A 24,567-nucleotide genomic window follows, 5' to 3' on the forward strand; every position below is an offset into this window, starting at 1 on the left:
GACGGGGTGGCTTGTAAACAACAGAAACATATTGTACACAATTTTGGAGGCTGGGAAGTGCAAGATCGAGGTGCTGGCAGATCCAGTGTCTGGTGAGAGCCCAATTCCTGGTTCACAGATGGAGTCTGCTGCCTGTGGATGGGGCAAGGGTGCTCTCTGGAGTCTGTTATAAGGGCGCTAATCCCATCATGGGGGTTCTATCCTCAGGGCCTCGTCACCCCCCAAAACCCCATCCTCCAAAACCCATAACACTGGGGGTTCGGTTTCAACATCTGATTTTTGGAGACACAGCCTTCCGCCGATGGCATTGGCCCATCAAGATCCTTGCTCTGGCAAAGATGCATGAATATGTCAGAAGTGGGGGTTGAGGAGCTAGATCAGGCATCAAGGAGGGGGTGTCTTGCCAAGCGGACCCAGCAGGATTCTTGCTACAACTGGGCTGTGCAGGGTTGGACACGGAAGCCCACGGATGAGGTCTTGAGGAGGACAGGGCTCAGAGGAGCCTGGCTGGTTGGGTCAGGAGAGTCTTTGTGAGATTAAAGCTTGAGCTTGCACTAAGATCCCTGCGGTCTGTGGGAGCCGAGGGGTATGTGCACACTCTGCAGGGATGTCCAAGGCCGCTGGGGGCAGCACCCGCATTCCTGTATACCTTAGGGGCAGTATTGTATGGAATAAAGCATGGAGGAAATTGAACTATGTTCAGTGTCACTTTTGGGTGTCATTTCCCCAGAGCTGTGGACTCTTGGTGTCAGACGGGGCCCCGGTGGCCCAGCCACCTCGCAAAGCAGGACCCTTTCTGCAGTAACCCTCACAATGGGCACCCGGCTCCCAGTGAATGAGATGCTTGCCTGTCCTCTTTCAGGAATCTGGGGGGAATGGTCTTAGGTCAAGTGCACAACCGTGCAACCTCAAGGCCTGGTTCTGGTTTCGCCTGTCTTCTTCTACCTCATGTCGTCCTTCCAATGTCTGGAGGTCTCAATTTCTTTTCAAAGATTAGTCATTTATTTGAGAGAAAGAGAGAGAGCACAAGCGGGGGGGGGGGGGGGGCAGAGGGAAAGGGAGGGGCAGACTCTCCGCTGAGCAAGGGGCCCGACACAGGACTCGATCCCAGGACCCTGAGATCCTGACCTGAGCTGAAGGGAGACGCTTCACAGACTAAGCCACCCAGGCGCCCCTGGAGGTCTCAATTTTGTTGTTCACCCCACACTTTTCCCCTGGCCCCTGTCTACCAGATTATAGCCCCAATACCTGCATTGCTGTTGCCATTTGTTGCTGATGTGATTGTTTTTATCTATCGTTACCAGAGAACCTGCTGTATCTGTCAGGATTTTGTGGCCAAAACAAACAGTCCTGCATCCCGGATGCAGCAGATAGCCACAGCAAAGGTTATTTCTCACACTCACTACATGTGCACCATGGGCCTTGTGGGGGGCGGGGGAATCTTTCCTTCTACCCTCTTATGTTCTGTACCTGGGGTCTGTGAATTAGACAACAGCCAGATTAATAGGTGAGAAGGCATACAAATTTTATCTTATGTTTTTAATTGTATGTGTATGGGGACTTTGCAGAAAAGAAGTGAAAACACAAATTGGCTTCTATACCATTTTAACAAAGGCTGATAAGCTGTGAAGTACCAAAGAGTTGTTCATGCAGACTCATCTCAGTCCCATCTCTGGTGATAAGAGTCACTGTCCTCTTCCTGGCACAGGAAAGGGGGCACCTTTGCAAACAGAAATTGTGTGTCCAAATAGGAATTTCTGCTTTGCTTGTAGAGAGAATAGGCAGGAGGGCAGAGAGCTCCCCCTGTGTTTGCTGTTTCTCAGTTGCCTTCAGCTCAAAATCACCCGTCTGCAAAGTGGTGTATTGTGGGGTCACACATCCCGATCCCTTTCAGCCTCTTGGTGATTGCTCTGCAATCCATCCTCACGCCGGAGGTCAGGTCACGGCCTCTACCATGGGATGGGGGTCACCAGCGAGCAAAGCCAGTTATTCCAGAACATGCAGGAAGGTTGGTCCTGTGGCTTAACGAGGGCGCAGTTACTCTGAGCCATTGGGACCCGAGCCACAGGCTCTGTAGTGACGGCTGGAAGCGTCTGTTTGGGTCTCTGCTACCTTAGCAGGTGGCGGCAGCCTCCACAGGCCATGTCTCTGCTCCTTCCCACATCCCAGTGTGGACAGCTAAACCACGGAGGCTTCCTTGCTTTGGGGTCTGCTGTTACCCCTTTCTGCGTAACCCTCTTCATGGCAGAGAGCTGCCCCTCTGTCCAGTCTGCACCCTCTCCCCCCGGGCAGTGGTGGGCGTGGGTCAGATCTCTTTCTTGGGGTAGTTCTAGTCTCCACCTGCCTCTCTTCTTGGGGACGGGGTCGCCGGACCATCGGAGGCAGTTCCCGGTGGGGCCTGTCAGACAGGCAGGGGCAGGTGCACAGCTGGAAAAGCCTGGAATCCAGTTCCTGGCTTCCTGGACCAGCCTCATGCGACAAGAAATGCAATGACCCACGGCCCCCTGAGGCTCACGCCTTTCAGCTTTACCCCCCAGAGTGAGAGCGAAGGAAGTCTCTCTTGTCCCCACACCTAGAAACTCCTGTCTAAGCGGGAGGGAGAAAAAGAACTAATTCTAATGCTACTTTTTTTTTAATTATTTATTTATTTGAGACAGAGAGAATGAGCGACAGAGAGCATGAGAGGGAGGAGGGTCAGAGGGAGAAGCAGACTCCCTGCCGTGGAGGGAGCCCGATGCGGGACTCGATCCCGGGACCCTGGGATTATGACCTGAGCCAAAGGCAGTCGCTCAACCGACTAAGCCACCCAGGCGCCCCTCTAATGCTACTTTTCAGTGTAAGGATAACGTATCCGTCAGCTGAGGCTGCGTAACAAAGACCACAGCCTGGGCGACTCCAACAACACACGTGTACTATCTCTCTGTCCTGGGGGCTGGGAGTCTGAGCTCCAGGCGTGTGTGGGGCTGGTTCCTCCAGAGGCCTCTCTCCCCGGCGTGCACACAGGCTTGCACACGGGCTTGCACATGGGCTTGCACACGGGCTTGCTGTGGAAAACATGCTTCTGTGTGTTTCACGGACTTTCAATCCTCTGCTTCACTTCTGACGCTTCTGATCCCCAAATGTGTGGGGGGAGGGGTGCTTCTTCCACGCCAAGCAAGCCTGTGACAGGAGCGGGGGCCCTGCAGTGTGACTCAGCTCTGACTGTCTATGTGGGGATAGTTCAGACCCCACAGCTTCGGGGTTCAGGCCCACAGACCACCTCACTGCAGATGCCAGTCACAAGTGTGGGGTCCCCCGTGCTCTGACCCACCGGCTAAAGATCTGAGGTTCCCGCGGCCCCCTCCTCGGGTTCCATTAACTCGCTGGAGCGGCTCACAGAGCTCAGAGAGACATCCCACTTGCTCACTTCCCAGCTTGTTGCAAAGGCACGAAAGGATATGAATCAGCCGCCACAGCGAGATCTGGAATGGTCTTGCCTGCAGGAGCTTTTCTCCCCACGGAGCTCAGGGTGCACCACGCTCCCAGCATGTGCCTGCATTTTTGTCCCCCAGCCCGAAAGCCCTCTGAACCCCATGGTCGTGTCCCCTGGCCACAGCTGCCATCGTCAGGGGCTTTCCAAAGTCACCTCATCAGCACACTCAGGTGTGGTGGGCAGGGGCTTGCTATAAATAGCAAAAGTCACACTTATCACCCGAATCACAGAAATGTCTGAAGGTTTTGAGACCAAATATCTATTTCTTATTATAAGCCACAGTATCACAGCTGTCCTCTCTCCATAGCCTCACGTGGGCGTCCCTCTGTGCGTCTCTGCATCCTAATCTCCTCTTCTTGTAAGGACAGCGGTCCTATGGGATTAGGACTGACCATAGCGACCGCATTTTCTCTTCGCTGGGGTGCAGCATGGGGAATTTGCAGGGTTTGGCGGTGCCCACAATTCGGTCCATCGCAGACACTGAGCCTCCGTCCCCTTCCTTGGACTGTCTGATGTGATTTCCTGACAGTCCTCTGGGACGGGTGCTGCTGACATTCTTATGTCCGGGGCACAGACTCAGGAAGAAGGGAGCATCTCCTGCAAGGACCGCAGGACAGGCCCGGTGGGTTGGTTGGACATGATGGGCAGTGGGGCTGGCTGGAGATCATGAGTCGTCTGCTGGCTTGAAACCCTCCTGGGAATGCCGCAGGTGTGGTCTGAAACTGGGCCCTGTACCCAGAGGGCAGGGAGAGACCCCAGAGACGGGCTTGCAGACGACAGGTGTGAGAAGCAGAGGGAACTTACACATAAGGCTCGTCGTGGGCAGGAGCAAGGCCAGTAGACCCCTACACCGGCCTGCCAAATCGGACAAGCTTATGAAGAGGCCTTAACTGGGCTCAGTGACCATACCACACAGGTGTCTTAACCGCTCATCCGCATCTGAAGGCTCCATCCTAGGAGCAGCCCCTGGGGGTGGGAGAGGCAAATGGAACCCACACTCTTAGGACCCAGGGTGGTGAGAAGCCCCGAGCGCCTGGGTCCTGCTCTCGGGTCGATAGGGGGTCATGCCGTTTTTATGTCATTCCCCAACGTTGCCCCTTAAGAAGGGTCAGCGATGAGGCCAAGAGGAGGGTCCCCTGAGTCCTCCGGACTCTCCAGTCAGGAAGCTGAGCCTGCTCCCTGCCCTGCCCCAGCCACAGTGCAGCCCCTGCTACTTACGTCCCCTGTCCCGCCCGGGAGCATCGGCGCCCCAGGAATCTCGCCGAATACACCTGCTGTGCCCTCCCCTCCGTGACACCCGTCCGGGGGCTCCAGGCCAGGCCTCTTGTTTCCTCTGGGGATTGAGAGAGTCCCTGCAGACCATTCTTTTCTTTCAGTGTGGCAGGGGATGCTTTTCGGTATGCCGGCGAGGTTTCAGGCACGGAGGGTCCGTCCTGCAGCCCTGCTCCCCCATACTGGCGTTCACAGCCCATGAGTAGAGTTAGAAAGACACACAGGATTCATTGTATTACGTAGTAACTGCACACACCAGGATGTAGTTTGCAGAAGGTGTGAAGAGTAAGAGAGACAGCCTCCCTGGCCTGCGAGACACGTCTGAACCACCACGCACCCCTTCCTGCCCCCTCCCCACCGTTAACCGCTCTCTGGACGTATCATCGTCTAGCTTGTCTTGTTAATTCGACCCTGTGTGTGCATCCCCCGTCACAGGTGTCTGTCTGAGCAGCCCCACTCTGACCCCCAGCCAGCGACCAGGTGCTGGCCTACCTTCCTTCATTTATGTCCTGGTTTTCTGACAGATGGTTCATTCTACTCCTAAGCATTTCACACTCAGGCACGTGGCCCGACGACTTGGACACGGGGCGGACAGGTGTAGAACTGAACGTTTAATATGCGCACGTGCTTGGGACAGGCAAACAGACACAGGCGCCCGTCCGCACCATCGTCCGAGGGCTACTAGGTCGGTGCTCCGTACAGACCCCTGAAAAAGGGACGGTCATGCTCTTGAGCTGTACCTCGCATGGCAGCACTCCCGTGCTCTGTATTTAGTTCTCGGATGGATCCCAGCTCCACCAGACGCCAGGCAACTCCTGGCATTTCCTGCCGAGGTGCGGTCTCCTTTCCGTGCCTTTCCTGTGGTCTTCGCACGTGTGCACCACATGCTGGGAGGGTGCTGGAATGTTCTCTGGAGAGTGAGGCTGCGGCTTTCCCCAAGGGTGCCTGGCGGCTGATACAGTGCCCCCACCCCCCGGCAACGGTTCTGCCCGGGTCTCCGGGGGGCGGTTGTGAGCAGAGGATTTGCATGAGGCCCCAACAGGGACACTGCCAAGTGTCGGAAAGGCTTCCATGCCTGTCCGTGTACGTGACCCTGAGGGACTTCAGTTACTTTCTTCCTCTGTCCTCAGGTCTTTGCTTCTCTCTGCCCGTCTCGGGTCCTTGGGCAGAACAGGCACCACCAGAGGCTGTGATGGACACAAAGAGCAGAGTGACATGGACCAGCCCTCCCACGGCATGGTCTAAGGAGAGTCTCTGCACGACAGTCCAGCCCGTCCTGCCAAGCATACGTCATCTGCCAGTGCCCCTGGATGCAGCCAGCTGGCCCACTGCCTTCACCTCCAAGGCTGTCCAGCAGGATGTGCGGAAGCTCACGGAGGTTGAGCTCTGCGCTGGGCAAGGCTGTCCTAAGGACCGTGTGAGCACAGAACAGGACAGCGGCCACGCATGGACTTACTGAAAAGGAGCCTAGCATTGAAGGGTAGCACGGGTTTTCGGGCCAGAACATGGGCTGTCCCTGAGCACTGTGGGCATCTGGATGGCCCCTCCAGGACTTGTCACCGACTTGTACACATACCCAAACCGCAGACTTCTCTTCAGCTTTCAAACCAGCTGCGTGTACTCCTTTGGTTGGTGAAGCTTTAGGAGTGAAGTCTACTGGAAAAAACTGGGTCCAAAGAAACTTCTCGAGCCCACTGTCACATGGAGAGCATCGGGCTGTCCCTGTCGCAGAGGGCTTCTCTGCCCAGGCCTTCGCCCCACTGGGAGCACCGGGTAAGTACCCACCGTGGACTTCGGGTCACCGCTACTGGCCGACGACCGAGAGAGTGCTTGCAAACAGCACCAACGTCAGAAGAGCCCCCCACCCCTGACCTCCGGCCAGCCTCCTCGGCTGTCAGCCCCATCCCCGTCTTGGGCTCGTGGCTAGCTCACCACCCCGCTATAGGGTTTCCCCATAAGTGGAGCTCCTACCGCTCACCCCCCAACATCCCACTTGGCAGGGCTGGGAGGCTGGTCTCCAAGCGCGCACACGCGGGCCGACCATCGTTCGGTACCTTGGGAGGTCCAAGTACCCTCCTGGGGGCGGGTCCACAGCCCCGGGGGGAATCCCACCTACCACAACCTCCCCCCCCCGCCCCCCCCCGACCAGAGGCCGAGGAAACACGGACTCGTCGGGAGTAAGCGCGGGTCGGCACAGCATCCTTTGTGGCTACGTGGTGGCTCTGAAAAGAGCCTTTGGGGTGAGCGCTATGGCTCCGGCGGGGCAGCCTGCGCACGTGCGCGGGGCTTACGCCCGCTCCCCGCGGATGCGGCGCGCCAGCTGGATGTCCTTGGGCATGATGGTGACGCGCTTGGCGTGGATGGCGCACAGGTTGGTGTCCTCGAAGAGCCCCACCAGGTAGGCCTCGCACGCCTCCTGCAGGGCCATGACGGCCGAGCTCTGGAAGCGCAGGTCGGTCTTGAAGTCCTGCGCGATCTCGCGCACCAGCCGCTGGAACGGCAGCTTGCGGATCAGCAGCTCGGTGGACTTCTGGTAGCGCCGGATCTCGCGCAGGGCCACCGTGCCGGGCCGGTAGCGGTGCGGCTTCTTGACGCCGCCGGTGGCCGGCGCGCTCTTGCGGGCCACCTTAGTGGCCAGCTGCTTCCGCGGCGCCTTGCCGCCCGTGGACTTCCGCGCCGTCTGCTTCGTGCGGGCCATGGCTCCCGCGTCGCTGAGGAACCGAAGCCGTCTCCGCCGCCAATCGCCTGCGGCTAGCGTCTCGGGCAGTGCCTGCTTTTATAGAGGCTGCGGCCTCCCCATTGGCCGGCCGCCGGGTGGCGCGAGGGCAGGCTGCGAGGCTGCGGCCTCCCCATTGGCCGGCCGCCGGGTGGCGCGAGGGCAGGCTGCGAGGCTGTGGCCTCCCCATTGGCCGGCCGCCGGGTGGCGCGAGGGCAGGCTGCGCTGTGATTGGCCCGCTGCATGCTCCGCTAGGCCGCCTGCCCCTTATCTGCGCCCCGCGCCCGCGTAACCGCCAGTCCTGTCGGGATCTCACGCGGGTCGGACGAGCTAGTCCCCGCGCTCGCAGCAGCGGGGCAGGGTCGGGCCACCTGGCCGCGGGCGTCGCCTCTCCCCACGCGGCTGCCTCCTTTCTCCCTCCGCACTCCCCCTGGCTCGCCAACGCTCGGGGGGCGGGGGGGGGAGCGGCGGGAAGAACCTTCTAGAAGGTGCATTCTGCGTTCGGCCTTTCCGTGGTGACAGTGTTGAATTTTCCCAGCCGGCGGTGAAAGGCCCAGGTCTTTCAGGGCTGGGCACAGACCCTCCGCGTCCGCATCCTTCCCTCAGGGGTGATTAGTGCGCTGCCCGTCCCCACAGCTGGACCCCAACGACCCCAACAAGGTGCTGCTGCGCCCAGATTGGGTTCAGTGGCCGTGCTTCCCCAGGTGCTGACCTCTGGCCCCTCCGGGGGCCTAGCCCCCCAGCCCCTGTCGTCCCCCTGCAGCACTCGCTGCTTCTAGTCTGTGCCCTCCTCCCTGTGAGAGAAGAGCCCGCATTGCCCGACCCTTGAGGCACTTGCGGACCCCAAGATTACAGCCCTCGGGTGGGCCAAATTGCCATCCCCAAACGTGCAAGGTCCACGCAAGGGTTATTTTGAGCTAAAGGCACTTGGAAATGCAAGCAGATGCAAGGGGAGAGCTCAAAGCCCTCGTTTTCTTCCTGAAAACAGAGCTAAGATTCCCATGTGAAAGGTGACAGGTCTACAGCTGGAGAGAAGAAGCACTTTTGTCATCATGGAGGGGAAGTGAAGACCAGAGAGGAAGAGGACTCTGCACACACAGACCTTGTTGACAGAACTCTGGTCTTCCTTAGGGCTCCCGGGTATCTTACTCACTTTCCCACAGTTGCCTCTCTTTGTTTAACCCAGTGTGAGAGCATTTAGGTTTTGCCCCTTCTGTGGGTCTTCATTTCCTCGTGAAGGTTCCTGTGTCATAATAAAACTTAAAATGCTTGGGGCACCTGGGTGGCTTGGTTGGCTAAGTATCAGACTCTTGATTTCGGCTCAGGTCACGGTCTCGGGGTCATGGGATGGAGCCCCACATGGGGCTCCACCCTCAGCGTGGGGTCTGCTTGAGATTCTCCCTCTCCCTCTGCCCTTCCCCCACCCCCACAGTTGCTCGCTCTCTAGAATAAATAAAATCTTAAGAAAAATAACTTAAATGCTTTTCTCTTGTTAATCTGGTTTTTTTTTTTTTTAAGAGCCCCTACTGAGGCCTAAGATGAGTAAAGACTTTTCCTGCCCTGTTGCAATAGTCCTCTCCCTCCCTCATAATAGTCCTTTCAGATAAAAGTCTCTCCTTACTAAATCTGGACTTTTTTTAGTTGGTCATGATTGTCACACAGAATCTCTGCCGTCGTCCCCGAGTCGGGTCAGATTGTCTAGGCACCAGGGAGAAGAACCGAGGGACCGCCCCGAGGTTGCCTGGCCTATAGGGTGTGCATCTGACGCAGTCAGATGTCCTGAAAGAGAGCCCATGCTTTGAGTCATTTGACCTTGACCAATGTGTAGCTTCCCTGGGAGCCCAGAACCAGGGCCCACACCCTTGAAACGCTGAGAATTTCTTTATCACACATAAAACCTCTTTTTAGGTGGTTCGGTTGACAGTTTTCGTGATCTCAGGAACTGAGTTTCCTGTGGTTCCTACTCAGAGGCACCAAGGCCCAGGTGGAAATCTTCCCCTAAGAAAACTCCCCAAGAGGAGAGAGATCATCTCTCTGAGGACAGCTTCAGAGGCAAACATTCCCCCCGAGGTTCTGGCTTGTCTAGGACACGTGCATTTTATAGATCAGGTTGTGTGTGCTCTGTGCATACATTTGGTGCCAATCACTGTGATGAGGAGAACAAAGGCAAGAGAAAACCCGCTATAAGGAAATCCCCTTACAGCTTGCAGCCCACTGATAAATCCCTGAGCGGGCCAGAGCGTGACCTACAACTCTCCAGGAACTCGCGGATGCCCTAATGCTGACGTTTCATTTCGGACTAGAAACAACTTTCTCTTGACAATAGCGAGATCTCCGGGGTCCTGTAGACCTCACTTTCAGCCTACAGAACTTCCTTAGAAACGTACGTTATCTCTACCCTCCCTCCCTCCACACACTGAAAAGTATGTCATCGGCCACCCCTGCCGTTCTTTCTGCCCACGGGTCTTGTCCCTGTGCTTTAAGATAAACACCGTTGTCCACCAAAGACGTCTCAAGAATTCTTTCTTGACCGTCGCCTTTGGTGACCCCACTCAGCTGCTCATTATCCATCCTGCGTCTGAGGGAATCCCTCCCTGAGCTAGAACATTCTTTCCTTGCTCTCACCACTCATGGTGTTTGCAGGTGCAACTCGGGAAATACGGGCTTGTGTGCAGCACTTTGTTGTAGGTCCTTTGGGATTTGAGGTCACAGGTGGTTGACCTTGTGCGACATTTCTGTGGGGTCGTATGGGAGCTATCGGGACTTCCAGGAGCTTACTCTACAGGTGGAGTGGGGTCCTTCCAGGGGCAGGTGGTCCTGGATAAACAGTGCATGAAGGCTCCCCCAGAGCTGATAACTACAGCAGATGCTCAGGCTTCCAGGTGCTGGGACGACCCTTCTGATACCCCCCAACTGACATCCTGTTCCTCTGGCCCCCTTTATGGGAAATTCCTGCTGAGCATCTACAGGTCCTGCCCTCCCATTCTCTGGGCCCCGAGCACAGTGAGCATTGAATTCACGTTGCCCAGAACCCCATGAGGTGATGGCATTCGGTGCCAGGGGTCTGGGGTGCACCCCAGTCACCCGCCGTCACCCACTGTGGAGGGTTTGGAGGACCCGTGAGGCACCAGAGTGCCTCCAAAACTGCAGACTGGGCCTGGTTCTCCAGCCATGACGGGGTTCCCATAACAGGTGTGATCCCTGTTTAGACCCATTTCATAAGAGGCTCTGCTTGGGGTTGTCTCCACTGTGGTGATTCCCCTCGGCCTCCACAATAGGAAGGAATTCTGCCACGGGGTTCAATCCATGTCCTGCTAACGCTTTGTAACTTTTTCCTTTTTAGGAAGTCTTGTTTTCTGTTTCGGTGAATAGGTGGCAAGAATTTAATTCTTTTTCTGTTTTTGGCCTCAGGAATCCCTCTGGCAGTTTGGTGAAGCTCAGAATATTTTAAAACATTTAAAAATGCATGCAATGAAATGTCTCAGAATGTTTTTATTTTTTTTAATTTTTATTTTTTAAAGATTTTATTTATTTGACAGAGAGAGACACAGCGAGAGAGGGAACACAAGCAGGGGGAGAGGGAGAGGGATAAGCAAGCTTCCTGCAGAGCAGGGAGCCCGATGTGGGACTCGATCCCAGGACCCTGGGATCATGACCTGAGCTGAAGGCAGGCGCTTAACCAACTGAGCCACCCAGGCGCCCTCAGAATGTTTTTAAATGCATGACATTTTTTAGAACTGCAAAGGAAATCGGTGATGCTGAAACAAATTGTCAAAATGTATACAAAATTAATTTGTCATGTAGTTATCTGTATACTATACCTACAGTTGTATGTGTATAAATGTGCATCTTATTACTGCAGTAAATGCAAAGTTCTACCAGGGAAGGACTTGTCACTCCTGTCATTTGGAAGTGGCTGTGGGCATGAAGGACATTTAGGGATCCCTGTACCGTGAGGACCCCATCTGCTGTCCTCTCCTTAGCATATCGGTTATACTTCTACATAAACTTCTTTTTACGTCATTGGCCTAGAGTTTGAAATATACATTTATGACCAATCTAAGTCCACTTTGCTTTTTATTTATTTGAATTTTTATTCTTTTTTTTATAATTCTTTTTTAAATTTTTTATTTATTTGCGAGAGAGAGAACGAGAGACAGAGAGCATGAGAGGGAGGAGGGTCAGAGGGAGAAGCAGACCCCCCGCCGAGCAGGGAGCCCGATGCAGGACTCGATCCCGGGACTCCAGGATCATGACCTGAGCCGAAGGCAGTCGCTTAACCAACTGAGCCACCCAGGCGCCCTTGAATTTTTATTCTTAAAAATATTTTATTTGTTTATTTATTTATTTAGAGAGCATGTGAGTGGGGGTGGGGGGCTGCGGCGAGCAGAAGGAGAGACAGAATCTCAAGCAGACAGCACGCTGAGTGTGGAGTCCAACATGAGGCTCGATCTCACGACACTGGGATCATGACCTGAGTCGAAAGCAAGAGTAGGAAACTTCACCCACTGAGCCACCCAGGCTCCCCCCAGTTGCATATATTACTCCTTTGATGATTGTCACATAGTCCTTGGCTACTGTGGGTTTTTAAAATAAAATAATATTACTCCATTTTCTTTCTGCATTTCAGTTTGGGAGGTGTCTACCGGCCTTTCTTCAGGCTCTCCGATTCTCCCCTCGGCCACAGCCGGCTGGCTGAGCCCGTCAGAGGCGGCCTTTGCTTTTGCCTCGGTGATTCTGACCACGTCTCTCTTGGCATTTCCGTCCCTCTGCGTACATGCACGTCTGTCTACTCTGTCCCCTGGAGCCCTTAGCATAATAATATCACAGCTGTTTTAAATCTGCTAATTCCAACACCTGTATCAGCCTGCGTCTGGTCCTGACGGCTGTTTATCTCTTCAGACGGAGTTTTCCTTGCCTGTGGGCATGTCTGGTAATTTCTGGTGGGAAGCCAGACGTGAAGCTCATGCTGGGTGATGAGAACTCGAGCGAGTCAGCTTTGAGGGGGAGGATCTGTGCTGCTCGGGGTGTGGGGCTGGGCTGTGTTTAGCATGTACGGTAGCTCCAGGCCCCAGAAGCTCCTGATACCCCTAGGGTCCTCGTTGTGTGCCTTGCTGTCTTTGGGCTTCCCGAAGAACCCCATCTCTGATGGAGCGGCTCTTCGGCCCTCCCTGCTGTGACCCCTGGCAGGATGCTGCGGGGGCGGTGCTAGGCCGTGGGCAGGTGGAGCGTGCCCCTCTGGTTGTCTCCATCTCTTCACGGCCCCATGTCGCTGGGCTGTGACCCTCCCAGGTGCTTCATAGCGGAAGGCTGGTGTTTGCACAGGGCCCGAGGTGGGTGGGATGGGCTTGATCGGAGCGCACAGCTCCTAATTCTGCTCACCATAGGGAAACTCAGGGGACACAGGGGCACCTAGAAGAAGAAGGAAGCGCAAACAGCACCTGGTGTTGGTGACTTTTGTGCATTGGCTTGACTGCCGTGTAGGGCACCGGGCTTACCCACGAATCGGGGTGTGTCAGTGAGGTGTTTCTGGCTGAGATTCACTTGTGAATGGATGGACTCAGTACAGCCCATGGCTCACCCCAATGTGGGTGGGTGTCACCCAGGCCGCTGAGGGCCGGGATAGAACAAAAGGTGGAGGAAGGAGCCCTTCTGTCTGGCTGATGAGTTAGGGCGTCCATCCTCTCCTTGATGCTCCTCATTCCCAGGCCTTCAGACTCAGAGTGCATTATATATATAATTATATATACGTAATACAGATATCTTACTAATAAAAGGATTAATAAAAACGATATATCTAAATATCTTATTAATTGTATTTGTAGGGAGCACCCTAACTAATACACATCTTTTCAGATAAAAGTGAAGATAAACGGAACAAAAGCCTCCTACACCCAGGGGCCGTGGCATTTGAGAGCATGCTAGATGTCGATGCAGGTGGGGGCGGGGGTGAACTGGGAGGAGGGGCCAGCGCCCATTGGGGAAGTCAGGGAACCCGGATTGGGTTGTATAGGTTACAGGCAGTCAAACTTCGGAATATTTTAGGAGAGATGAGTGCTTTTACGGATGGCACCTCCTTTAGTGCAGGCTCTCACCGGGCGCATGACTTACAAGAGCTGTTCTGCCACTTCAGCCCTCGAGGGGCAGATGAGCTGGCCAGGCTCCCTGTGTATGGGGCCACCAAGGATGTCACCAAGTATAGCAGCTCCAGGTGTGTTTTCGGAGCTTCAGAACAAGGGTCAGGCTCTCTCCAGAGACCCCTGCAGCTTTCTTCCAGTTTCCAGCAGGAAACACAGCGACACAGCATGTGGATTCAGAAAACCAGTTTATTTGGCTTATAGATAGTGCTCCTCCCCTGTGACCGTCTGAACTGTATCCCACCCCAGGTTCGTATGTGCGAGAACTAACATCCGACCCCTCTGAAGGTGACTGTGTTTGGAGACCGAGTCTTCAGGCAGGTCATTAAGGTAAAGTGAGGTCATTAGAGTGAGCCCTAGTTTAATTCGACAGGTTTCCTCATCTCAAGGGAAAACCTGGGGGGCACCGGGGGGGAGGGGGGGCGCTCAGTCGGTGAGCATCCGACTCTTGATTTCGGCTCCGGTGGTGATCTCGGTCTGGAGCAGATATGGCCCTCACAGCCCCGAAGGAACCAACCCTGCCAACACTTTGATTTTGGACTTCTAGTTTCCAGAACTGTGGCGCATTACATTCTCTTTTTAAAAATATTTATTTATTTATTTGAGGGCGAGCACGCACGAGCACAGAGGGAGAGGCAGACTCCCCCTGAGCAGAGAGCCGGAAGGAGGTGGGGCTGCATCCCAGGACCTTGAGATCATGACCTGAGCCGAAGGCAGACGCTTCACCTTCTGAATAAATCCTAAATACCTAATATCCTAAATACCCTCAGATACCTTGAAGTATATATGGTTTCCCTAAGAAAACTAACAAACACCCCACAAAGACACCCCCAAACCCTCTTTCTCTACATTCTCTGATATTCCAGAACAAAGTACCGGATTCCTTTGTCACTCGGAAGGTGATGGGTTTCACCGGTATATGTCATGCTGGGTCTTCATCACAACGAGGAGCCATGAATTTACTATCAACCCCAAGAGTCCCATTCATAGCTTTCACTTCCCCGGTTGAAAAGCACCTGCACTCCTCGGGAACCCAGCTTCGCTCTGGAGGCGGGAGTAGCCGCAGGAGCGCTATTTGAAGGGCTTCTGGAGCATCTGTGTTCTGATTGGCTGGCTTCCCCAGCTATTTGATCCAATCAGAGAGCCGAGCTGCCTCCGGCTATTTAAATATGCTCTTTGATCCAATCCCATGCTGCCTGTTCCCAAGCCCTTGTTTGCATGTAAGCCATATAAATAGGACGGCAGGTGCCGTCCACCCTCCCCGGGGGCTGCGCCGTCGCCCCTGCACGGGGGGGGGGGGGGGGGGGGAGGTGACGGTGGGCTGTGCCTGATATTCAGGACGGAAACGCCCAGATCTCCCGGTTCAGCAGCAGCGAGGGGGCTGCTTCTTTCTACAGTAAATTCCGAGACCCCCTCTATTAACCCACACCCTCCCAGCTACTTTGAAAACAGACTTCATAATCGGTTTCCTATTGCGGCCATAACAAATTACCTCCAAGACCTCAGCTGCAAGCAAAGCGCATGTATTCTGCGGGTCTGCAGGTCGCAGGTCCTGGCTCAGCTGGGCCCCTGGAGAGGCTCGGCGGCTCAGTTGAAGGTGTCGTCGAGGCTGCTTTCCTGTCCGAGGGCTCTGCATAACCCCCGCCCGGGGGGCTCACTGAGGCTGCCGCAGTCCCTCGCGGCTGCTAGCAGACCCACTGTGGGCTGTCTTCCCCCCCCCGCCCCCCGACGCGGCCCGCATTCCTTCTCTGCCAGCCAGGTGGTCTCCTCCAGCAGGGGCCGGGCCCATTCCCCCCTCCCGCTTCCAGTGTGTCTGAGTTCGCGCCACGCTTTTCTTACTCCAGCGGAATAAAACTCTCTGCTGTTAAGCGCCTGTGATTAGATTGGGAAATCTAGGATGATCTCCTCCTCTTCAGATCTGTAGCTGTAATGGCAGCAGCAGGTCCCGCCAGGGGCAGGGGGTTGCAGTCTGTCTACCAGAGACATCTCTAGTCAGATTTTCCTTTAGGACCTCTGTAGTCGTCTGTATTGCAAACCAGTGAGGTTATGTAGTAAAAACGAAGCTCATTCCTCCGGAGGTGCACCCATATGGGCAAGCCGGGTTCACATCCTCGCTCGAACATCCACAGATGGCTCAACCAAACGGGATATAACAAAGCTGGAAGGTGTGTTTGCTTTGTGTTGGAAAAATGACCTGATGAAACGGGGATGTGTCGGACAACCCTAACTCGGAAGGCGTGCTATGTCTGAGTTTTTCCAGGGTGGGGATATTTGCCTGCCTGAGTGAATGAATATGACCATCATGGGGGATGCACGGGAAGTTGGAGTGAGCAGACATTACAAAATGTGTTCACAGGGGCGCCTGGGTGGCCCAACGCGGGGCTCGATCCCAGGACCTGGGATCATGACCTGAGCCAAAGGCAGACGCTTAACCGACTGAGCCACCCAGGCGCCCCTAAAGGAAAATTTTCAAATTCTAACCTGCGTGGGCCCAGGTCCTGGGCTCCCAGGGAAGCTATACTTTAACATTTACCGAGGTGAAAATGATTTGGTAAAACCTCAAAGCGTGGGCTCTATTTCTGTATGTCTGCTTCGTTAAAAAAAATAAATAAATAACCAAGAGGCAATATTCTAACCATAAAGATAAGAAAGACAAAAAAAAAAAAAACAAAAACCTCCCTGGTTCCCACATTAAAGGCATACGGCCTTGCACATGCTAAAAACATAAGATAAAGCCTGTGACTTTCTGATTGTCCTGAACTGTGAGCTCTTTTCTGGGTCCCCAACCTGCCCTGCAGATTTCAGACTTGCCAGCCCCCCAATCAAGGGAGCCAATTCTTTAAAACACATCTGTCTGTCTGTCGGTCCTATTGTTTCTGCTTTTCTGGAGATTCCCCCTTGAGAAAACTTGGAATTACTACTCTCCTTTGTCTTTCACCCTTAGTTGTAAATAGGCCCAGGTCTTTTCTGGTGTGTTAGCTTCCCAGAGCTGCCCCAGTAAACTACCACAACAGGGGGGTTTACAACAGGCGTTAACAACCTCCCCCAGGCTGGAGGCCACAAGTCCCAGATCAAAGTGTCATGAGGCCATGCTCCCCCCAGAGGCTCTAGGGGCCAATCCTTCCTGCCTCTTCCAGCTCCTGGAGGCCCCGGATGTCCCTCGGCTGGTGGCTACATTACTCCAGTCTCTGGATCCATGTTCACCTTTCCCCCACTGTGTGTCCACTGTGTGTCCACAGGGCCTCTGCCTCTCTTCTATCAAGAGACATGGATTGCGTTTAGGCCCAAGCTAATCCAGGAAAAGCTCCTCCTCCCAAGATCCTTGACTTCCTCCCATTTCCCACACAGGGTAGTAGTCACAAGGTTCTGGGATGAGGAAGAGAGTAGTTCCTTCTGTGGCGGTTTTTTGGGGCCAGCCACACAAGGCCACACCCAAGGTCAGAGGAGCAGGGCAGCTCACCCCTGGGGTGAGGCGTGCGGCTTGAGGTGGGCGAACATTTGCTGAACTCAAAGCAGCACAGGGAGATTTAGTGCACAACAAACCCACCTCCTATCAGGAGCACAAACTAAGTAAACTGCACATTGGTGACCTTTCTTAAATTTGTATTGCTACATGGAGTGACTCTGATGGAAAAAATATACATGTGTCGCAGCCGGCTCTGCCGAAGAGAAAGGGCTCGTTGAGAGTCAAGTGGGAGCAAGGAACATTCTTCTCATCTCTGGTGGCACCGAAGGACCAGCTTTACCCAGTGTCAGCTGTGGAAACGTAGAGGACCACCAGCGACCCAGGACTCTGAAGATCAGTCTGTCTCCGCAGGAGGGTCACGGATGTCACCATGAGGAGAGGACAGTGACCAAGAGAAGCAGACATAATAGAAGCAGCACTGAATCCCCCCCCCCCCCCGCCCCACAGCCAAGTGAGGTGTGCACCCACCCCTCACCACGTCTGCAATACTAATTTTCATCAAGAGCAAAACTCCTTGGAGTGTGGTTTCATCCACACCCTGAGTGCAAAAACCAGAAACAAAATAGCTGAATTCATGTCTTGAGTAAAAACAAAACAAAACAAAACAGAACAGAACCTAAATGCAATCTGTGTTTGTCAACGTCCCTAAGCAATTCTCCCGGCCTCAGAGGACATTGCATGTCCCACAGGTTTATGTCAGTTGTGACCCTATCTACCTGGAGACAGCATCAGACCCCACAGGCTCAGGGCTCAGTCCCATAAGACCACCCCCAACCCCAGATCGCCAATGGCAAGTCCGGGTTCATGGTTACACAAAGATTACAACCACAAGGCTACGGAAGGATGTAAATAAGATTGTGCTGCCTGTTTACGGACTTCGGTGACCAGGAAAGCGCTGACCTATATGGGTATTTAGTTCTTAAGCATATGTCTATCTGAAACGTTCAGATGTAGACATGCGCGTATCCCTAGAAGCAGCAAAGAGGGAAACAAAGCGTGGACAGAGATCTGATGCGCTCCGAGCAGAGCGGAGGAGGGGAGAGACGCAGCCGAGAAGGGGCGAGGGGAAAGCCGGGCGCTAAAGGGTGCTGGCGGAGCTCCATCCGTGCGCGCCCTGAAGCAAAAGCCTCAGCGAGCCGTCACCGGACAGACAGAACGATCCCTTTCCGGAAGAACGCACGTAGCGCTTACATCTAAGGCATGCGCGCCCCTGCGAGAAATCAGTGACGTGCAGCGTGCAGAACCCGGTCAGCATCGAGATTCGGAGCCCAGAGGAGCAGCGCTGAGGCGGGGCGGCCGCCGGGCGCACGATGGCGCTCAGCATCCCAAGGCCACCCGGGCGAATTCGCCTCCAGCGCGGTCAGGCCGAGAGCTTTTGAAATGACCAACCGGGAAACGTGCCCGAGCGTAAACAAGGGCCGCAAAGGCTTCGGGGCTTTACCCAGCGAGTCGCGAGCGCAGCCCGCAGGAGCCGGGGCCTCCGAACCCAGCGCCAGCCAGCAGCCCGTCCCCTGCACCCCCGCGTGCGGGCGCCGTGGAATCCCTGTGCGCCCCTGCACCCCCGCATCCCGGGATCCCTGCCTCCTTTGCGCCCTTGTATTCTCGCCGCCCCGCATCCCCTCACTCCTGCCTCCCGGCCACCCGGCACCCCCACCGCGGCTCCCCGCAGCTCCGCCACCCTCAGGGGTTCGCCAAGCCTCCCTATCGCGCGCTGCCTTCCCGGACCTAGGATCCCAAGGCCGAGCCTCGCGGGGATGAGCCGCCCGGCCCGAGGCAGTAGGCCCGCCAGCGCGCCACCCCGCCCGGCGCGTCCCCGTCACGCCCGGGGAGGCCCAGCGCATGCGCCGCGGCCTCGGGGAGCGGCCCCGAGATGGCGACCCCGGTTTCAGAAGACATCATCAAGCCCAGTCCCTTTTTCCGTTTCAGCAAAAACAGCCGTGCGCGCTCTCCCCGACCGCCTCTGAAGCTTCGCAACCGCTCCGTCGTATCTCGGAGCCTGCGGGACGGTGGCCCTCATTTTCTTTCCTTGGTGACTTGTCCCCAAGCAAACCCGGCATGTGCTGCGTCTGGACGGTTTCCGGGCAGTGATGCCTTCAAGGGCTAGGTCGCTAGAGCGCCTGCGGCCAGACACGCACGTGGCGTGGAAGATGGCCACGTTTCACACACACACGCGCGCACCCGACGTCCGTCACGCGTGTAGGGGCGCTCACCGCGCCGCGCCATTCCACGTGCACATGTGTCCTTGGGACTCGGGGCACCCAGGGTTTCTCCTGCTGTGGGCGATTTCTGAGAGTTGCGCACGCTAGCCAGTGCAGTGAGGGGAGGAAACAGCAGTTCCACGGTGTTCCAGCTCACCTGCCCAGAGGTTGCTTCCAGCTGCCCGGTGGAGGGGACACTGGAGGCCAGTGGGCTCTCCGAGGTCGCTACCGGTCTTGGCACGGAAGGGCTCGCAGGCCCATCAGAGCGCTCAAACCAGGTGGGTTATTAAATCCATTGAACACTCCCAGCAGAAGCAAGGTGGAGGAGACGGTGTCAGTGCGGAGGAGCGCTGCCCCTCCCGGTCCCGGGCACATCCAACCCGTGCCCCTCCCCGGTCCCGGGCACACCCGCCCCGTGCCCCTCCCGGTGCCGGGCACACCTGTCACGTGTCCGGTCGTTCCCCACTGCCTCAGCCTTCCCGCTGATGTGGGGCCACCGGGGATGCTGGGCCCATGCACACAGGTGTGGGGTCCCTGCCACTCCGGGATGGCTCACCTGTGGAGAGTCCCAGAGGTGGCTGACTAAGACCTAACGGAAACTCAGTGCCTCAAAGGTGATTGCTTAGTGTCTACTGCATACTTAATAATCCTGAATATTTAGCTCCTCCTGTATACTTAACACTCATGAATACTTAGTGCCCAGAAGCCTCACATTTAACTACCCTGTGTCTTGGTTCTCTTGTATCTTTAAGCCCCACTCTCTCGCCTCACTTTTATCTATGCTCCCATCTTAGGACATTCATCCATTCTCCTACCCCCCCCCCACCTGCCCCCCCCCTTTTTTCTTGTCTTCTCCAGCAGAATGGAATATTCTAAGGCAATAGAACAAGTGCTCCCTCCAGGAGGCTGCAGCCAGGCGGAGGGAATGAGGGTGCACTGAGTGGATGAAAGGCAAAAGGCAGGCCTGGCCTGCCAAAAGCCAAGAGTGCTTCTTCATCGTGGAGTGTTGTGAGTTCTTGGCATGTTCGAGTCTCCTGTCTGATCCAGGATGACCTTCTCATCTCAAGATCTTTAAATTACACCTAGAAAGACCCTGTCCCCAAATACGATCACAGTCACAAGTTCTGGCTGTTAGAATGGGGTCCTATTTTTGGGGGGAGAGCGCTACAGGTGGGTTCCAGGACTAGGGTGTCTCCACGGAGAGCATCTGCCTCCCGACTTTCCACATGTGCTGACAGTCTCCAGGTGGGCATACCTGGCTGGGGGGACACTGAGGAGGGGCGGCCATGGGGGTGTGCCTTCGACGCAGGGTGCAGGCGGGGCCTCAGGGGTCCTGGGGACTCGTCCTCGGGGGACAGTGTCAGGAAGCTGAACTATCCTTGGAGCGAGACTATATATAAGAAGACACCAGGCACCCAGCCATGTGAAGGAGGCGCGTTGCCCCTCCAGCAGCTGGGACATTTTGGGCCGCTCCATCATCCCGCTGGAGAACACTAGCAAGATGGCACCCAAGTAGGGCCGCCCCAGGGCTGGGGCAAGCCATGGACGGGCAGTGGGTAAGGAAGGGTGTCCTGGAGGCCCGAGGGCAGGGTTGGCAGGAGGGGTGGTCACAGGCTCCACGGTCTCTGGGGAGGACGGAAGCGCCAGGACATGGTCTCCCCAGAGAGATGTCTGGGACCCAGCCACCCACGTGGAGGGGCGTGGGCAGAGGGGACGATGCAATTTTAAAACTTTTGCTGGGTGGGTGCGGGAGAAAAGCAAAGCTTCGGTGAGGCTTGGTGAGCAGTGCGTAGAAACAGACCCCCCCCCCCGGGAGTGTGAGGTCGATTCTGAGGACCAGGTCTGGGACCTCCATGCGAGAGAGCAGCGTGCAGGCCAAACAGCTCCGCTCAGCCCAGACCTCACAGCTCTCAGGCTGGGTGACCGAGTCCTCCTCAAGGCGTGTCCCCTAACACTCTAATTCAGGGTCTAAGCAAACACAGAAAATGAGGGGGTCCTTTTATGCTTTTTCACTTGAAAGATTCTTTTTAAAAATTTTTTTTTACTTTTATTTTTTCATTTTTTAAAGCTTTTATTTATCCATTTGAGAGAGAGCGAGATCACGAGCAGGGGGGAGGGGCAGAATTGGGGAGAGGGAGAAGCAGACTCCCTGCTGAGCAGGAAGCCCCGCCATGTGGGGCTCAATCCCAGGACCCTGAGGTCATGATCTGAGCCGAAAGCAGACCCTTAACCGACTGAGCCACCCAGCGTCCCAGGCGCCCCCCTTGGGAGATTCTTGAACATGTTGGAAATGAACAAAGCAAGGAGAGACCAGATGTGGGGTGGGGGCTGGAGACAGACCCATGCCCAGGAGAAGGGCAGGGTGAGTTACGGGACCTGGCCAAAGTGAGCGGAGAATTCTGGAAGCTGGGAGCACCTTCCTGGCAGTGGGTGTGGATGTTTCTGCATTCTTCCTGCGAGACTTTGTACCTCCTTGCTCACCTTTCTCAATAAACTACTCACCCCACAGGGACGTGGGGAGCACGACAGAGATAATCCCATGGCTCTTGCCGCAGGGAGCCGGGAACTGGCCTCAAAGCTCCGGGCTCTGCAGAGGCTGGTGGTCTGTTCCGCCATCAGCCCTCCTTCCCCAGCCCCTGGCAAGCACTGATCTGCTTCCCGCCTCTACGGATCTCTCTCTTCTGGCCATTTCTTATAAATGGGATCCTACCCTGCGTGGCCTTGTTGTCTGGCTTCCCGGACATGTTTTCGAGGTTCCGCCACGTGGTAGCACTCGCCGGTGCGGCCGTCTGCATTCCACCATGCGCACAGAGCGCAGTTTGCGCGTGCATCTGCAGGGACCTTTGGGCTGTTTCCAGCTTTGGGATGTGCTGCTGGGAATGTGCGAGTCACCGAGTCATTGGGAGTGGGCCTGCTGGGCCACGTGGGGCTTTCTTCCTGGAGCGAGGGTCTGATGGGCTTTCTCTTGCAGAGGTGGGCAGCTCTGAAGATTTTCAGATTCCTGAACCAGGAAACCCTGACAGACGACCAGACGTTAGACCAGAGCCGTGCAATGGAACTTGAGGCTGGTCTGTTCCCCCGCTGTCTGATGTGTGGCCGGGGCGGCTAAGAAACTGCGTCCGTGTGTTTCGTTTTGTATCACTGAAAACCGAACAGCCCTTGTTGCTTCTTGCTCTCTACAGGGGACAGCTCAGCCACCTTAGGGCTGCCTCCCTCTTAGCGTCCCATTTCAGGAATGAAAAGTCGGGAGCTCCACGGAGAGACTCGGCATACCCAAGCCCCCCTGCCCCTGAAAAACATTTCTTAAATGCCACTGAGGGGTTTGACAACATACAATGATCTACACCACATCAATGCATAAACACAAATTTCAGCTGGAACTGGAGACCGTCACTGGAAACAGAAGGGCCAGCTCCATTTCCAGAAGGCTCTATTGTCTCTTGGACAGTCCATGCAGCCTGCATCACAGAAATGGGGCCCACTCGGCCACCTGCTCTGCTGCGTCCCTCCACTGCAGCGGGTCCTGTGCTCAGATGCACGTGGACAGAGCAGGCTCGTACATCCCTGGTGTGAATCCCTTTCACAGCACTAGGATATTTTCCTAAGACCAGCAGATGTGTGGTTAACTCCAGATGGTGTCTAGGCAGCCCTGGTTTGAGTAGACCTAACTTTAGTAAATACAAATTATATAATAATCCTGAATTGTCTTACCCGCCTGTCTTTATTGCTGTAAAAAAGTAATGAAAACAATAAAGATATTGACAATAGGAACAACAACAGTTATCAGGCTTTCTCTGTGCCAGACATTGTTTTAAAGGATTATGAATCAACCACTTAATCCCTCCTCCCCCATGAGGTGGGTGCTAGGTACGTTCTCACCACCTTGCCAGGACCCCTGGGATTATCCAACTCCCGTTTATTACACAATGTGCAGCTCACGACCAGTCCTCTTCTGAAATAGCCACACATATATTACATAATCTGATCCTAACAATGCTCGCTGTACCCCTACTAAATTCACAAACCTAGTTTTCCTGACTGAACCCAATGGGCAAATTATTCTAGTCTCTAATTTTAGCTATCAGGTTAAGGGACTCGGATTCATGTTTGGCCAACCCAGATTGAGTAATTTAAATTCTCTTAAATAGTCATTCTATTTACAGTAAGGTTTTCTTTAAAAGTTTACCCTCCCCTTAAAAACGACTTTCTTTTAAATGTTGCAAACGCCTCTAGAGCAGAAACCCTTTCCAAGACCTTAATCTCCAGATTAGCTCATAACTCCGATGGACCTGTTTCCAGAACTTTGCAACGTCCGCTCAGTCAAGCACCCTTCCATTTTTAAATGGAAATCGTAAGGTTTACGTAGGAGAACCTCAAGAATCAGATTCTCTCTACACAGTACATATTTTCAAAACCAGGTGAATCCGCCCGGTTATCCCGGCCCGGGAAAAGGAACGGCCTGTCCTTGGCATCTAAACGTGACCGCAGGACACTTGGCGCAGCGGTCAGCCCCCGGAACAGATACCCTCACGATGAGCCGGACCGAGCCCGAGGCTTGGGAGTGAGACTCAAAGGCAGACGGCGGACACGTGTCCGCTGGCATTCCCTGCGGCAAACGGACGCGGGAGCCCACCGTGCGCGTAGGCGCGCCCGGATCGTGCCTCGGGCCCCCTCGGGCCCGGCTCCCCGTGCGCCCACGAAGACGCAGCCCTAGAACAAGGCCAGGTTGCGTGCTCAGTGCGGCTCTTTTCTCGAGACCGTGGGTGGCTCTGAAAAGAGCCTTTGGTGCCACGGGGCCCCCGGGGCGCACGGCCGCTGCCGGCCCGCCTCCGCAGCCTCACTTGCCCTTGGCCTTGTGGTGGCTCTCGGTCTTCTTGGGCAGCAGCACGGCCTGGATGTTGGGCAGGACGCCGCCCTGCGCGATGGTGACGCGGCCCAGCAGCTTGTTGAGCTCCTCGTCGTTGCGGATGGCCAGCTGCAGGTGGCGCGGGATGATGCGCGTCTTCTTGTTGTCGCGCGCCGCGTTGCCCGCCAGCTCCAGGATCTCGGCCGTCAGGTACTCCAGCACGGCCGCCAGGTACACGGGCGCGCCGGCGCCCACCCGCTCCGAGTAGTTGCCCTTGCGGAGCAGGCGGTGCACGCGGCCCACGGGGAACTGGAGGCCGGCCCGCGACGAGCGCGACTTGGCCTTGGCGCGCGCCTTGCCACCCTGCTTGCCTCGGCCTGACATTTCCAAGTTGGGCGCCAGGAGAACAGAAAGCCGAGAGCGAACGGGCGAAATAGCGACTCCGCCGGCCTCAGTGAGC

At 55.6% G+C, this 24,567-nt stretch overlaps 2 protein-coding genes across 2 annotated transcripts; both read right to left on the bottom strand.

Moving 5' to 3' along the window:
* Positions 1-6,215: 6,215 nt before the first annotated feature.
* Positions 6,216-7,457, bottom strand: H3-4 (H3.4 histone, cluster member). The gene has a single exon (XM_064595690.1). It carries the CDS (start codon positions 7,440-7,442, stop codon positions 7,032-7,034), a length of 411 nt encoding a protein of 136 aa, XP_064451760.1. The 5' UTR covers positions 7,443-7,457; the 3' UTR covers positions 6,216-7,031.
* A 16,425-nt stretch (positions 7,458-23,882) lies between these two features.
* On the bottom strand, positions 23,883-24,555 carry LOC123842779 (histone H2A type 3). The gene has a single exon (XM_045871991.2). The coding sequence runs from the start codon at positions 24,489-24,491 to the stop codon at positions 24,099-24,101; it is 393 nt and encodes a 130-aa protein (XP_045727947.2). The 5' UTR covers positions 24,492-24,555; the 3' UTR covers positions 23,883-24,098.
* Between the last annotated feature and the right edge of the window lie 12 nt (positions 24,556-24,567).

The sequence above is a fragment of the Mirounga angustirostris genome, unplaced genomic scaffold (genome assembly GCF_029215605.1).
Source record: "Mirounga angustirostris isolate CCGP_5_RB_7025 unplaced genomic scaffold, mMirAng1.0.hap1 SCAF_7, whole genome shotgun sequence".
NCBI lineage: Eukaryota > Metazoa > Chordata > Mammalia > Carnivora > Phocidae > Mirounga > Mirounga angustirostris.